This window comes from Helicoverpa zea, chromosome 1 (genome assembly GCF_022581195.2).
Source record: "Helicoverpa zea isolate HzStark_Cry1AcR chromosome 1, ilHelZeax1.1, whole genome shotgun sequence".
In the NCBI taxonomy this organism is placed as follows: Eukaryota; Metazoa; Arthropoda; class Insecta; order Lepidoptera; family Noctuidae; genus Helicoverpa; species Helicoverpa zea.
The window spans coordinates 13,055,067-13,071,536 of NC_061452.1; the positions used below are offsets into that span (position 1 = coordinate 13,055,067).

The 16,470-nt window shown below is 35.3% G+C and overlaps 3 protein-coding genes across 4 annotated transcripts in view; 1 reads left to right on the forward strand and 2 right to left on the reverse strand.

Annotated features, from left to right (window-relative positions):
• LOC124632900 overlaps positions 1-16,470 on the reverse strand; it is a 113,854-nt gene that overhangs the window by 25,066 nt on the left and 72,318 nt on the right. For both annotated transcript variants that reach the window (XM_047168022.1, XM_047167947.1), the window contains one exon: positions 12,062-12,124. The gene's annotated coding sequence lies outside the window, so the exon portion shown is untranslated. The remainder of the gene's footprint in view (positions 1-12,061; positions 12,125-16,470) is intronic.
• LOC124632827 (putative nuclease HARBI1) lies at positions 8,200-9,845 on the forward strand. The gene is made up of 3 exons (XM_047167839.1): positions 8,200-8,767; positions 8,922-9,209; positions 9,299-9,845. The coding sequence occupies exons 1-3, from the start codon at positions 8,480-8,482 to the stop codon at positions 9,797-9,799; spliced, it is 1,077 nt and encodes a 358-aa protein (XP_047023795.1). The 5' UTR covers positions 8,200-8,479; the 3' UTR covers positions 9,800-9,845.
• On the reverse strand, positions 10,241-11,455 carry LOC124633020. The gene is made up of 3 exons (XM_047168141.1): positions 11,211-11,455; positions 10,923-11,121; positions 10,241-10,780 (listed from the first exon to the last, which is right to left on the reverse strand). Exons 1-3 carry the CDS (start codon positions 11,241-11,243, stop codon positions 10,431-10,433), a joined length of 582 nt encoding a protein of 193 aa, XP_047024097.1. The 5' UTR covers positions 11,244-11,455; the 3' UTR covers positions 10,241-10,430.

Sequence of the window (16,470 nt, forward strand, 5' to 3'; positions counted from 1 at the left end):
CATTACCATGTCGAAACGACGCCAAATTTCCATTCTAGCGTCGCTTGTACCCGTAACTCACCGAAAGGGATTTGCACGGAACTGTGCAATTCATATTACCTGAGTTTCAGGTCGTAAATTTTCGTTCATTAGAGTGAGAGATACGGCATTACCACGGCAACTGTTAGGTTTAATTAAAATTTTATCAAAGTTATTTTTGACGCACTTTTTCTGGGATATAAAGAGTAGCCTTTTGTTGAGTTTTAGAAGTTTTTAATTGAGTACCTTTTACTTCTTTCGATTAACGATGGTATATAAAATTTTAATTATCCTTTACATGTTATTTTTCTTTTGAGTCTTTACTCGACCATCATTCGAATCTTCGCAAATCGAACGAAATAAATATTATTTCTAATACCAGAACCGAAACGAAAATTTTACAAGCATTTAATACTGCAGCGAAATTCTCCACTTTCTTTGATCGTAAACATGAATCGTGACAAATGATCGTTAGCCGAGCATATTGCCGGAGCTAAAGCAATAGCAAGCTTCGTAACACCCTATTTGCCTCAGCTCGTGAGTCTAGCAGTAATTAAAGGGAACACGCCGGAAAATAATAGTCAAGCAACAAGTCTTATAAGATCCTAGATGTTGGGGTGGTTTATGAAGTAATAGCGGAGATGTGGCGTGGATAATCTCTAATTTTGCAATATTCCCCGCTAGCTTAAGCTCACTATTGAGGTATATCCATAAATAGAATCGTATAATACAGTCTCGATGGAATGCGTTTACATGAATGGAAAACCTTTACCTACAAATGGAATATCTTTGAAGCATGGAAACAGTTTTGCATTATTCTATAAAGCAGGACTCTCCGCTCGCTTCTTGTATGCCAGACCTATATTGATGTGCACTTAGGCGCTTTTCTGCGAAGATTAGGTTTGTTATAGGACCAGACCTTAGGCACGGGGATATTGTTTCATATTCTCTTTTCTTCCTTGCAAAGTTGAAAGTCGCATATTATTGAAGAAGGCGGATTACTACTTGAAGATAATAAAGATGAGTCTTACGCTGGTATATTTTGTGATTTCAAGTACGGTTTACCAAAGGACGTTTAGGAGTGACCCCTTGTAAATCTCTCTTCTTTAATGTGAGAGGACGTGACACAAAATTAAAGGCGAATAGCAACTCTTATGAGAAAGTAGTTGATTCTGAAGGGCACTTAGATCCTTTTGTGAGAAGATTAGGTTTGTTCGAGGACTGACTGGGTTGACCTTGGGTATGAGTATGTGGAAAAGTTCTATTATTTTTTCTTCGAATGAAATAATAAAAGATACTTGATAATATAGCCCAGCGCAATTCTTCTGTAATGATTCTGTACTTTGTAAGCTCTTGAAGTAAGATTAAGACGATTTTCTGATAGTATGTGTACTAGTTACGTAGTAGGAAAATAAACTCGTGAAAATGTCCTACTTATAAGAACTCTTCAAGAAATACATTTACATATTGTAGGCATTATGTACGCCACCATAAAAACGTCGAACAATAAATAAAAGTTCCTACTTCAGAAGTTCTGACACACTTTCCAACAGCCAGTAACAAGAAGTCTTAACTTTTTAAATCGGCTAACGACAGTTTTTTGTTTCAATAAAGTTTTGTGCCCGCGTTAAAAATTTGCGAACTTTGATCGATTGAGGTTTTATTTGAAGAACCGTTTTGTACAATTTATGGACAACGGTACCTAGGTCTGCAAGCTGCAAGTAGGCACAGTAATGGTATTATTGTAGTAACTAATTTTGGTAGTTGTGACATACATATGTGAAACAAATTACAGATGAATGTGAAACATTCTAATGAAAAACCTCTTACTTATGTACGTTTGGAAGCGTCATATGAATGAAAAGATGTTCATATCCCACACGGCCTTTGTCACTACGACTATTGATAGATGACTGACATGGGCTTTGTTCGATATCTACACGAGTATAAAGAATGCCGAGAGATCGATTTGGAGAAAATCGAATGAGATCAGAGTCGTGGTGAAGAGAAGTCTTTTTAAAAGACAAGTTTCATGATGCCACAGGACATTTTAAAAGTGAGTTATTTCAGAATACATTCAGCTAAAGAATTTACGTATACGTTCTACGCTACGTATAATAGTCCCAAATATTTGTATAGTCTACAGTTTCGGGTCTAACCGTTTGCGTATGTATGGACTGAATGCAAAAGAAATTCCGAGCGTGGGCGAACTTTTGTAATATTAGGGTAAAAAAATACAGCCGTTATTTTAGTGAAAAAATAAAGGTCAGATATTTTTATTGTTTCTTTTCTGGAATGTTCTAGGCAGCAGCCTGAAAGGAAAATGTGAATTTTAGTTATCTTTTACGACATTCTGAAAAAGATAAGCTTTTGATTTATTACGTCGTTTTCAGTTTCAGCCTTTTCCATTATTCTATATTCTATCTATCAAATTCGTCGATAGATGATACCTACTTAAACTTTCTTTGAAAATTTAGAAGTAAATAAGTTTCTAAGTATAAAATCAATTTATCCCGCCCCCATTAAGTTTAAGTAAACGTTAAGTATCAAGGCGTAGGCTTCAGAGATCGCTAAAATAAGAGAAGTAGGCATTATCAGCAGATAAAATGTATTGTATTTTATATTAAGGTGTTTCCAGCAATTCGTGCTGAAAGAAAAAGTGTCTCATTAAACTTAATGAAGAATAATAATTCGAAGACATTGTTAAAGTTGCGAAATTATTGCTTTTTTTGGAAGATATTATTTTTCTTGGACCTTTTTCTTCATGACTATCGTTTTATAAGGACATTCATTTAATTAGAAGGTCATTTATTAAATAAAAATGAAAGCTTTTACGTGTATTGTTTCAAAAAAATATTTTGTATTTTTTGAACCTATTCTAAGAAGAAATGCAAAATGTTTAAGTAACGGTTAAATCTAAGAAAACAGTTTAATACAGCCTTGTATAGAGGTAGATGTACAAAGGATATGCATTATACATGGTGTTGTGTACCGTAAGCTTCGTATCGCATAGTACGCGAGCTCCAGCGGTGAGCTTACACTTTTATTGTGTCTTGGAACCATTTATTTCAGTTAGTATACAGAATACGAACCTCTAATAAATGGGTTTAGCGGTCGCAACCTTTGCTAGTGAGTAAATTCACTCACACCTTCCATTCATTCGATTTTCAGGTCGAAAAATGTGTCAGTTTTTCAATAGTCGTTATACATATACCTACATACCTAAATTAACGCTATAGTCTAGTCTAACAAAATGTTTGTGGGTAGCATAGATATTTTTATTCATCATCAAAGTCCTCCTGTCCTAATCCCAATTTTCAATCAGGGTTGGCGCAGATTTTGCTATTTCTTCTTCTTCTTACTCTGTTCCCATGTCATTTGTCTCCATTCCTCTCTGTCAGACGTCGTACTAACATCCACTACCTTCTTAATTATGTGCTTTTTCAGGACATACTTTCTGTCTTTCATACTTCTATCTCATACCACTACTTAACAAAACATGGTTCTTACTTCCAGAATTTTATACATGTAGCTCTAAGAAAATATTTCAAAGTGTTAGAAATAATACACCAGCAGCATTAGAGTATATTCACGCTTCTCCGCACGTAGCCGGACACAGTCCTAACTTCTTTCACAAGAGTAAATACATGGAACCTTGTGTTTGTGAGTACACAAAAGCCTCGTGAGTTCACGCGTGCGGGATTCGGCAAGGATGAACGTGAATCATCCAGTAACTTTGAGAATTTAACAAAACGGAGTCGCCTTTGCCGTGACTTACCCTCTAGCAAATGTTTGAGAGCGCTCAAATTCGTATGTTTGCGTCTAGTTTTTTCTTGTGTTTGTTAATTTTGGCTTAGTCGTGCATAACGATATGGTCGAAATCTAGAGCTATTACTATTTGTTGCGACCTATCACTATTTGTTGCGTTTCTCACTTTCCGAGCATACATTGGGATAAATAATTTTTGGGTGCACATTATTTCGCAAATATTTGAGAACATAGCGGCTCCAGCTGGTTGAATGCTCTACGCTCTGTATACGTGGTCGGCGGGATTTCAGGATAAAAGGTGTGTTTTCGTTGCGTCATTACGTGTGGCTGAGTCAGCAAGCACGATTAATTCTTTTGTAGGTATTTTATGAAATTTTATTATGTTGTATATGGGTTTTTATTTTATCATGCAAAGTAGATTTGTGAAATGGGTATAATGTTCGATCATTATGAAGCTGAAGAGTTTATTATGTTTGCTCCAACGATATTATCGGTCTCAGCACTATTGGTCGGGCTTGAAAAAATCTTTCAGCATTACATATCCCATTCGTCAGGAAATGCTAGATTTTGTCCGCGTGCGCGAATCAACCTCCATGGTACGCAGGAGGAACCACAAACGAGAGCTAGTCTTCGATAAAATCGTCGGATTTATTCATTCTCAACAATACTTCTTACGCAGCATTGTACTAAAACCGATGAAATGCAAGTGATCACCGCCGATACTACAATGAACCCATTATTAAATTCAATCTGAATTTCTTCTAGCTCAACGGTTTTATTGAAACTAAATCGTGCGAAGCTTCACTGCATATGACGCTTTTAAACCTTTACTTATATATTTCAGAACATTTACTGTTCTAGACACTTGGGAAAGCATTTTTCTAGTAACCTACGGTGGTCTTTAAAAGTAGTTGAGGATCTAGGCGTCAGAATAATGCCTGTTGAGGAGGCTTCTTTTCAAAGCTCTTTTTGAGTAGATTAAGTGAAATAATTTCGTTAATATGAAGTGCTTTATTAACTAACAGGTCGGCTTTATAGTAAAGCAACTTAGCTCAGAGCGAACCTAGGTAACATATTTAGGTACAGACAACTGAAAATAATAGACAGTGTCACCTTTAGGCACTAAAAGATTAAAGGCAGCCTTCATTCAAGAAAAGCCAGCAAGATGTTCTCATAATTTATTTTTAGTACTGTCATTGTTTGCCCCGGTTCGTATACCTGTACATAAAAAGCGCAATCCACCCGAATATAATTGCATTATTACGGCCAAACAATAATGCACATATGTCTTAAAGACGCACAATTGTAGACACAAATGGTGGTACAATTACAGTGCATTTGTCTGAGAGAACAGACCGTGAAACAATTATCTTTTTGGGTGTAGTGAACGATATGGCTCGATGCGCTTGACCTGGTCTTAAGGAGGCCTAATCAACTACTTTGGTTCGTCCTAAAAAAGGTAAATTAGTGATGAAAACAATGAAAAAAGATATCGAAAGGTTTGAAATTTGATTTCTTAATCAATCATTGGTAAGTTGGGCTCTCTTGTCTTTTGTCTTCAGCTTCCGAAATATTCTGACTTAATTTATTAAGCGAAAACTTCTATGTTGTTTTTAGACCAGCAGGTAACACATTGGCCTTCTGAGCCTTTTAATGCATAGTAAACGGTCTGAAGTCTTTCCAAAAGGAATAGTTTCCTGAAATAATCTGTTTTTTCTTTTAAACGTGTCCACATTTGAGATGTAAGTAATTCAAGTCCTTAGTCATCCGTCTATGTTTGCTCTGGAATGCTTCGATACGCCTGACCCGCTAGAGAGCAAACCTAACCAGCCAGCAGTCTAGACGCCAATTATAGCACAAAAAAGGTTAAACTTGTTTAGAGAATGGAGCGATTTTGACAAATAAGGTTGCTACTTTTTAAAGCGTAATTTGATGCCTTTGTTTGGTTCTGATGTCTGAGAAATAAATAACAATTGTTCTATTTCCATTTGTATTTCGAGACAGTATCAATTTGTGCTCAATTCTATTATCGTTTTATTTGTTAGTATACCTATAACAGAACATTTCAGCTGTCTTAACCAATACACTTGATAGTGGAAAGCAACATGTTTATATTTTCCAAAGTAGACAGTGTTATGTACTATAATTATTTCCTTTTCAGTTTTTTAACGATTGGAACATTAAGGATTGTCAACATACAACCCCATAGGAACACCAGTATTTTCATTAAAGGTAAAAGCAGCAGAAATAGGCGCACTCCATACCACGAGGTTGAAGAACACAGTGGGAGTGCGGCCCTCAATCCTATGTCTTTGACGCCATGCGCCCGCATACGTCTCAAAATAGAAGAGTTGTGACCACTGCAACTCGAAATTGTCTGTATGCCATTTTGAAATTGACATTCCAAAACTTTCGTTTTTAACTCTTAATAACCCTGCTTTAACGAGCTTGTGAATCTTATACATGACGATTTAAAATTGACCATCTAAAGTTAGCATAGACATTGACTAATCAGGATTGGTCCTCGAGGTGAAACAGTTAGTATAACGTTGAAAAATGAATAATCGTCTTTTCGGCTTACATCAAATTTTATGATGTGTAAAAGTGGCAATCCGCAATCTTCTACTTTATTGAAAATTATTTTGTCTGTCGTTAACTTAACAACGAAATCATCACAACATTTTTTTCTCAATTTATATTTACTTCAATTTACTACTGTAGTGAGTCTATCCATCAGTAGGGGACATCTTGTTTGTCAAAGTAGTTTCTGCGGCTGCCGTCGCGCTATGATAACTGCAGACTGAAGATGTGCCGAATATAAGTTCACGAGACGTATTGTTTGCCGCCTTTCTTTGTACAGGTGGCTTTCTTGCCAAGTACGCCTCAGGCATGTACGGAGCTAGCTATGTTGGGAGTTTCAGTTCTAGGATTTTTTTGTGCCCATGTCTTGCAGCATGTCTTCATGTAAAATGACAATGGGACTAGAGGTTTCAATTATGTTCCTGTTTTTGAGTATATATAGATATAGAGTGCATGTCAAGATTTGTTTCGTCCGTAGTTCCGTAGGTAACCAGACAATTGTATAGCCAGATTATTTTGTATTTGCGTTCACTACTATTGAATATTAAATAGTGTTGTAGCACGGTAATAATAAACTTACATTTACTTACGGACATTAACAAGACTGGTCCTATAATCCACTTTTCTCTGTAAGCATCACACACAAATCAGTATTAAGTCTTCACCCTAGAGCAAAAGGTAAAGACTCTTTACCTTTATTGAAGAGGGTGCAAATGAGAAAAGGTACAGCACCTAATCCCCAAAATGTTCGGCAAATGTATTAACACCCTCCATTACTGACGTAAGGATTACATCACCGCAATTATAAGATACTGGAGGGTAGATCGATAATCCTCCTAGCTCTTATGTCATTGCGTGGAGCGTCCATCAAATGAGATCGGTCTCTCCCGAGTACTATCGTAATTAACCCTGGTATTTTCCAACGTCCCAGTAACTGGATTAGACTAGTAATTAGTTTTGTAGCAGCTTTAATGCCTCCTTCAATTTCTACTGTCAACAATATGTAGGGCAAATTTTCATAGAGACCATCAAATCCAATTAGACCGAAATTCAGCGTGCTATGTGAATTGGATGGTCTTTGTGGTTTGGACAGTTTTAAGACAAAGTATAATAATACATGTCATTTATTTATGGTACATTGCTACAAGTTAGCTAGAATAGTTAAATATCGCCAGTCGTATATTTCACGATTTTCCGAGGAGTTCCAGAGAAATATTATATCATAAACGATTATAGGCGTGTCAGAAACGTATTAATCTCAGCTGATGAACCGAATTAAATCACAATTTCTGGAACAATTCCAAGTCGCTATGGCAACGAACTATTACTGGAATATGTGGAAACACTGGAATTTTGCGATGTGTGCTTTTAGTCGCAGCAAACAATAAGAAATGCATTGTAAATTATTTTGTAACTTGCAACATATTTGGGGATTTATGGGCAGTTATTTTGCATACTATATGCACAAAGGAATAGATTCAACATTCTAGAGTCCACAGAATATTGAATAACATTCCAGCGAGATATTCTGTAGATATTAAAATAAATTCTCCTTGGGAATTGGGACTCCCAAAGCCTATTTGCAGGTGATATGGGTATTTAGACCTGTCATCGTAGGATATGTTAGGTAGGCGATTGTCACATGTTTTAATGGGATGTAGTATCTAGAAAGTTTCTGGACAATTCTATTCATTTCTAGTATATTAAACTTGACTGACAAGGGTTTGTAGAACAACTAGGACTTAGGTACATTGAGGACATGTATTTTGTTTGCCTTTAATATGACATTGGGATCATATTTGATGGAGTGTGGTTGATTCGTGTAAGCACTAAGGTCCGTATTACAGAAGGCTACTCAAGTCCTGATCTCTGTTTAAAACTAGATTTGAGTTGAGATTTTATTTTAGAACGCTGCTCAAGCATAGATTCGGTGATCATAGTTCAGCCGAGGGTAGATCGTTACTCAGTTGTAGATTACAGTTTAAGTAGAGATTTGAACTATAATCACGCAAGCGTGCTCGACACCGCGCTTGAGTAGAGATTTGCTTTGCTTGTCAGTTGTCAGTTTTGCAAACAATTTGTTGTGGAATTTAATATTAAAATACTAACAAAAATGGATATTTTTGAAGAAATAGATTATTATGATAATCTATTTCCTGTCGACGATTCAAACAGAAGGTTGAACTTCAGCGTTCCGCTCAGATACCTCAGAGATGTACAGGACCCATATCATTGTGAGAACTTCAAGAAAAGGTATAGGTTTTCACAAGATGTGGTAAAATCGGTAATTCTACCCTTAATTGACCAAGATCTGAGAAAGTTGTGCAACCGTGGTCATCCCATAGCCCCGGAGTTACAAATTCTTGTGTGTTTGCGGTTTTATGCCACAGCGTCCTTTCAAGTAAGTTTTTGTCTACTCACTCACATTAAAATAAGAAAAAATACATTATACCTAAAAAATAAATTTATTATAAATTAAAAATATATTATTTATTCAGCAAGCTTAATCATAGTAGGTAGGTTTACTCATGCAAAATATTTTCTTATCTTTGCAGATAGTTTGTGGAGATTTGTTATGCGTATCTCAACCAGCCGCTTCAAATATTGTTGCAAATGTGTCGAGATTGATTGCTCTACGACAAAGACAATATATTAAATATCCACAAGACATGGTGTCACACAGAGCGCAGTTTGCGCAGCTGGGCCGGTATCAAGAATACCCAGGCCTAAGAAATGTGGATGGTGCAATCGATTGCACACACGTTAAAATTGTGAATACTCCAGGTGTGGAACACCACGAAGCCTTCAGAAACAGAAAGTCTTACTTTTCTATAAATGTCCAGGTCAGCAAAATAATATTTGAAATACTATTTTCCTTTAAAATTGGTATGTACCCCAAAAACATTAATTTACTGTCTTATTTTAATTTCAGGCAGTTGTTGGACCATTTGGAAATTTTATGGACATTGTGGCACGATGGGCTGGCAGTACACACGATAGCAGAATTTTCCAAATGTGTTTGTTGCGCACCAAATACATGCAGCAACAACACACTGGCTATCTCATTGGAGACAGTGGCTACCCATGCTTAAGATTTCTTTTGACACCAGTAGGCACACCGACAACCCATGCAGAACAAACATACAACAAAGTCCACATTAAAACAAGAAATGTGGTGGAGAGAACATTTGGGAGATGGAAACGGAGATTTCCATGCCTAAGTAGAGGGTTGGGCAACAAACTCATCACAGTTTCCAACATTATTGTTGCATGTGCTGTACTGTTTAACATTTCATTGGTGACAAATGACATGATGCCTTCATATGAAGAAGAGAATGAGGGCATTGAGGAAGAGACAAACAATGAATCGGACAGTCCAGGGACTACTGATGGTTTCGCATTCAGAAACACAATTATAAATAATTATGTCTGATTAAATACACTTGTTTTTCTTTCAATAAAAGACTATGTAAAAATAATCATCTTTTTTTATTAATTATTTATCTTATTTCACAAAACATCTTATATGCTAAGCAACAATTATCTAAAATAACAAAACTTACAACTAACAATAAAGAGGCACTAATAACAAAATTACACTTTACTATAAAACTAGTGAGATAATAACAATTATAATCAACAATAAAATAAACACAAGAAATAAAAGTTGCTCTATAAAACTACTGAGATAATAACAATTATAATCAACAATAAAATAAACACAAAAAATAAAAGTTGTTCTATAAAACTACTGAGATAATAACAATTATAATCAACAATAAAATAAACACAAAAAATAAAAGTTGCTCTATAAAACTACTGAGATAATAACAATTATAATCAACAATAAAATAAACACAAAAAATAAAAGTTGCTCTATAAAACTACTGAGATAATAACAATTATAATCAACAATAAAATAAACACAAAAAATAAAAGTTGCTCTATAAAACTACTGAGATAATAACAATTATAATCAACAATAAAATAAACACAAGAAATAAAAGTTGCTCTAGGCTCGTCTGCAGACATCTCTCTTCCATAGAAATACATATTATTTATTATTAGCGATGATTTTGTTTTGCTAACTCGGCTTTAGCTTCTGCTTCCCTTAATTGCTGTTTTAAAATGTCTATTTCTAATTTATGTTTTTCCTGGATGAATTTAACTTGTAACTCGTGAAGTTCGGCTGCTCTCTTTTCCCTGTTTAAATGTTCTGCTTTTAAAATTTGCACACGAAGTTTTTTTTCGTTTGTGGATAGTTCTGATTCTACAGATTGAATGCTGCTATGTGGGATGGTGTTTGGTTGTGTGGTCAGATTTTCCAGATTTTGTGATTCCCCTGTTGGAGAATCAACAGCATGGGATAAGGTACTTTCTATTAAACTGTCCACATGCTGAACAGTTTGCAAGTCTGAAATTAAAACAAAAATCTTTTACTTATATTCTAGTCTCATTTTGATTGATGTAAATATTAATAAATAATGAATGAGCTAGTAACTCATGATACATGCAGTAAGGACATAGCAAGAAAGACATTGGCACTGGTCACCTACCGATATGGTCCGAGTCTAAAGTATCTTGTATTTCTACGAAGAGAGCAGGAGATATCTCGGCTATGTCAGGGTTGATGTCAGCATCAGGGCAGGAACTACCGCCGCCAGTGGCCATTCTATGTTGGCGCTCTCTTGTGAGGGCATCTCTTTGACGGGTCTTCAAATTTTGCCAAAGGCGCCTTAATTGTTCCCCTGATGCCTGTAACATTCAAATAATGTAAATTTCAAATAATCAATATAGGATAGAAGAAAACAATGGCAAATATAAATAAATATACAAATACTTACCGACTCATTTATAATAGTCGACGCATTAAACATCTCCGCAATACGCGCCTAAGCAGCCTTCTTCTTTGCTGTGCTTATATTATCAGTTTTTTTGCTCTCCACTACATCTTTAAATTTTTTTAATATTTCTATAAGTAAATTTCTTTCAATTAAACTAAAATTCTTCTTTCTTGAAGTCATTTTGATAAAATTGTAACAGAAGTGTCAAGCAAGTGTCTGTCGATCTCCACCACCACAGATACGATACACTCGGGAAACATTCCGTTCTACGAACACGCTTGTATTTGTAATTTTAGATATTACAGCTGATTGCTATTTCCTTCAACACATTTTCAAGGCGTAAATATAGCATTTTTAAATAAAACCTACAATTGAAAACCCTATGTTTTCTCTAAATCATGATTTTATTATTAATTAGATGTTAAACTAAAGTCTTATTTTGCGTAAGTTGAAACAGAGTTGACGTAAAAAATATAATGTAAACGAAAACAGGCTGATGCATAGACAAGCCATATTCTCTGCTTGAGGCGCGATTTGAATCTCGATTCAGCTGAGTGCAGTTTAAGTATTGTTCTGAAATAAGAACAACCCTCAAGTACAGATTCTATATTTAAACTATGATCAGGTGATTCATGATCAAACTGGACTTGAGTAGCCTTCTGTAATACGGACCTAAAACCGGAATCTTACCATAGTTTGGTTTGGCAGTTTCAACCTATTATCAAGAGTTGATTCTAAATTCAATTGTAGTCGTCTTACAGATTGACTTATAACAATAAAATAGCATGATGATGACGACATTGGTTTCATAAAAATTGCATCAATGATGAGTAAAAAATATAAATACTTACCGACTACGATCGGCCGAGATCGCTCACCGCACGATCATACGCCTGTATCGGAGATGTTCACACCTAGAACAAAGAACGAGGTTCATTAATATGTTAATTGTTAACTAATTTAACATCTGTTTCTTTAGTGTTGAGATGGTACAAGTGTTGCACGCGATACTTAGATTACAATCGTTGGTTTAATATTACAAACGATTTGTTTAAATGAAAACTAGCAATGTAATTCAGAATTTGATCTAGTTAGTGTATCTTTTTTGAAGAATTTTGTAATGTTTTTTAATGTAGAATATTTTGCCAGCGGTACTAAGAAGAAATAAACTTTTAATGAGGTACACCGAAAACTAAGTAGCCCATATAATTATGAAGTACAAGTAAAATATTGATGTACCGTCAGTTGCTTTATCTTATAAACGAAAGAAGATCTGATTAATTTTTACTTCCAATAAGCCGACCTTACAAATCAATCTTGTAAGTCAGGAAAAGGTTCACAATTTCTGCCAACAGTACTTACAAAAGGTCAACGACCTTATGAAAACCTTGTGTAGGTGTTTATTTAAATAATGTGCTGGCTTTAATGAATAATTTCATAAATAACTTAATCAACTGTTATGTGAAAAACGAAGGTTAATAGGTTCGTGACTGTTCGTCATTTTAATGGTGTCAAATCTTTATTATGTGAATTAGTAATTAAATAATGGAATGAAAACTATTCATCATAAAACTGACGTTTTATAGTTTTGAAATACCTAGCATAAAATATTATTGTCCATTAGGTAATGGCATATGTAGTTATTAATTTATAGGCTGAGATTCAACAGTAAATACACAAAGAAGACAGAAACCTACAAAACATAAGGTAGCTAAGGTAGCGCTCACAAAATATTTCGACCAGAAACAACACGAAAAACAAGTCTCACTGTTTCACGTGAGTTACAAACATGAAAACCTTCACATGCGATAATATTTCAAAACGCAAAACCGACAAAACGGATTTGGGTGAAACGTGGTACGGCTTCATATACCAGAAACTTGCTAGTTCTAAACAAAACAGCTACGATTTTCTTATACGAAAGCCGAGCCTTTCATCATCATCAGCCTTTTTATAGTCCCACTGCTGGGCACAGGCTTCCTCTCACACGGAGAAGGATTGAGCGTTAATCACCACACTTGCTCAATGCGGGTTGGCGATTTCAGACCTCATAGTAAACGTTTCCTCGAGATGTTTTCCTTCAACATTTAATAAGCCATTGGTGTCCAAGATATACAAACTTAGTAAAGTTGCATTGGTTCTTGCCTTACCTGGAATCGGACCCACACAGTCTTACATGAGAGGTCGGTTTTACCCACTAGGCCACAACGACTTGCCGAGCATTTCCAACGAAATGTTACTAGATCACGTCATCCTTCATTGAATATCGATGCCCTGTCCTTGATCGAGAATCGGAGACTTCACACAAATTATAAACGACAGCAGTAACAGACAAAAGGAAACAAAATAATTTGATGAAGAAACTCCTAAACAAATTAGTCGTGGCAGATTTGAAAATCTGATTTCAAATCGATTTCAATTGTGGCTTTGGTGTTTAGGGGATACGGTTGCGTTTTTTTACAATCTTGTTATAATATTTGCAATTGGATTGCGAAAATGAAAATGACGTTGGTATGGTTGCAGTTTTTTAGAATGACGCAAGATAATAAACACCATTATGGGAGACGTATTCCTTTTAAATAGAACGTGAATGACTTCAGCGAAGAAGCAGTATATGTAGATCTATTGTTAGACTTTGGTTTGATAGTCTTGCCGATGTTATTGCAGCCTCATGAAACATTTATGTATAGGTAGACTATGGATTAGTAAAGAGGTTTGGATGGTTTTCTTACTGTTGTTAGCATGGTACTTACGATATGGGAAGTCAGTTTCCAAAATCTGATAAAGCTGTGATCAATAACAGGACAACAATATAATATATTGTTTTTTTCGATGTGAACTGTTCGTATTTTCAACGTAAGGCAATTCAATACCGTAATTAAAATTCCATCTGCGTTACATAGGTCGGTAATTTGCCACACGAGGAAAACAAAAAGTGGCCATCATAGTAACATATTAAGTGACGTCGGATTTCTTTACAAATTGACCATCTTTGCAAACTTCACTAGCGAATAACAAACACATTTATAACTTTATGAGTAAATAAATACTGAAATATGAGAACAAAGTTGTATTACAACAGGGGCCCGATTCTCCTAATTTTACTTAAGCGGCATTCGATTCACATTCGACTGCGATCCAATCACGACTCGATTACGATTGAAGCGTATGTGGCATTCCGCTATTTTTTCTTTGAAATAAACGTTTTTATCCTTTTCTGTCATTCAATAATGAATCATTTTGTCTGCAAATGATTTACGATTGCAATATGATTGTAGAACAAACTAACGTTTAGACCAAAATCACCAAAACAGCAGACCAATCGCAAACCAATCGAATATCGTTGGAATGCGATTGGTCTTATATTAGTAGCAGAATGCCCGATATGGTTAAAACTACTATTGCGATCATATTGCGATTCGATTTCTATTCAATTTTGACATTATTAACTTAGGAGAATCGGGCCCCAGATTTACAGCAGTCTTTTCAAATTTTGTCAATTTCAGTAATCACTAAGTGTCCAAATGAGTTATTTTCATCCACAAAAGGTATATTCATATTGCTTTGTTGCTTTAACTAGCAAGAATATCGGACGAACAAAGCGTTCCAGACAAAAAATGAGAGCAAAAAGAAAAAGATTTAACGACGTAAATCTGAGCTATTCTCTGGAGGCTTGCGGTCGATCTCACAATACAAAGCTCAATACTTACCAACTAAACAACTGCCAAGTTGTGTGTGCAATACCTAGGATACAATGTAACCTTATAGAAAGAACTAGAAGGTCTACTGCGCTGAAAAATAACTACAGTTTTAAAAGAAAATATGCGTTTTAAAAATCAGCGTTGGTTTGAGTTTCAACTTGTGTGTCGCGCTTAGGGAGCAGGGATGAATTAAGCTCATTTTATTCAGGTTTATTTTCAATATTGTCATTGACACCCGTTGTTGCAGTTTTTGCGGCAAGAAAATCTTCAATGGTAAATGATATTCTTGTCCCTCAAAAATATTTATGCCTTCGGATATTACAGCTCTGCTCAGTTTCAAGCATCTCCGTTACACAAAGAAACAGGGATTGGTTCTCAAACACCGTTGTTCCACGTTCAAGGCAGACGAGTTTCTCAGGACCCTAAGCAAACGGGAAATGTTTACCCATACTGTGTGTATACGATGAAATGTATGAGGATACTCCATCACTTTCTCTGGGGACTGGAGAAGATTAGGTTCGAAGTCATTTGTACTGGGTTTGAAGTTTGCTCTTTCACAAATTGATTTTTATTATGTTATTATTAATCAGCTTTGTCTTCTTATTTCTGACGTACATTGATAGTTACAGCTTCTATACGTTTAGTCCCTTCCTTTAATGGTTCCTCTTCTTATAATATTGTTTTTGTGGGGATTTTTGGTTATCCTTCGGCATTATTAATTTATCACGAATCTAAAATACTTCCGTTTTCTAACACGCTCTATGATTCACGACTGTGGTCACTGTGATCTCATATTAAATCAACTTGCAATGTAATTCGTCATTTACGTTAGGCATTCTCCCACTCATTGATCAGTATCTCATAAACAAAATTTATATACTGCTTCAATGTCAAAATTACCTACCTTTGCGACTTTTACATTTAAAATCGGTACTGCTACATAAAAGTTGCATTTCTTCAACTCAAAGAAATATAATTCAAGAATCGCTAGGGTGATGATATTAACGTTAATGTGTTTTAAATATCTTCGTAGATGGAAGCAGCTCGAGAATGAAATAGGTACCCAGAATTGAGGAATGACTTTGGCTTAGCATTTTGACTGACTTTACGAACCATAATTAATGGCGGCTCTTCATTATCTTCTGAACATAGGCACCTACTGATTAAGGAAAACTCAGGAGGTCTCATAGAGCAATAAACGTTTTATAAGTATTATACGAAGGCTTCAAATAAAGCCAGTAAGTATTGTCAGTGTAATACTTACGTCATAGTGTGGGTGTACCTACAGTAAATATTTGAACTTGTTGAAGTTCGTCCAGTATTTGTTTAACGCAACTGTCAATTGTCTGCTGGGTTAAGGACGCAGTGTGTTTCTTTATTAGGTGTCATAATGGTTTTAAGTTAGTTATTTTAATGTATTGTCGCTAATACTAAAAGGTAGCTGGGAATTGAAGAGATTGCACTATTAGGGATATCCGAATTTAAGGAACCGTAACTTCACCTTAGCAGTCAAAAATATCTTTTTACTTCTTATTCCAATATGGACCAGGGATTCAAAA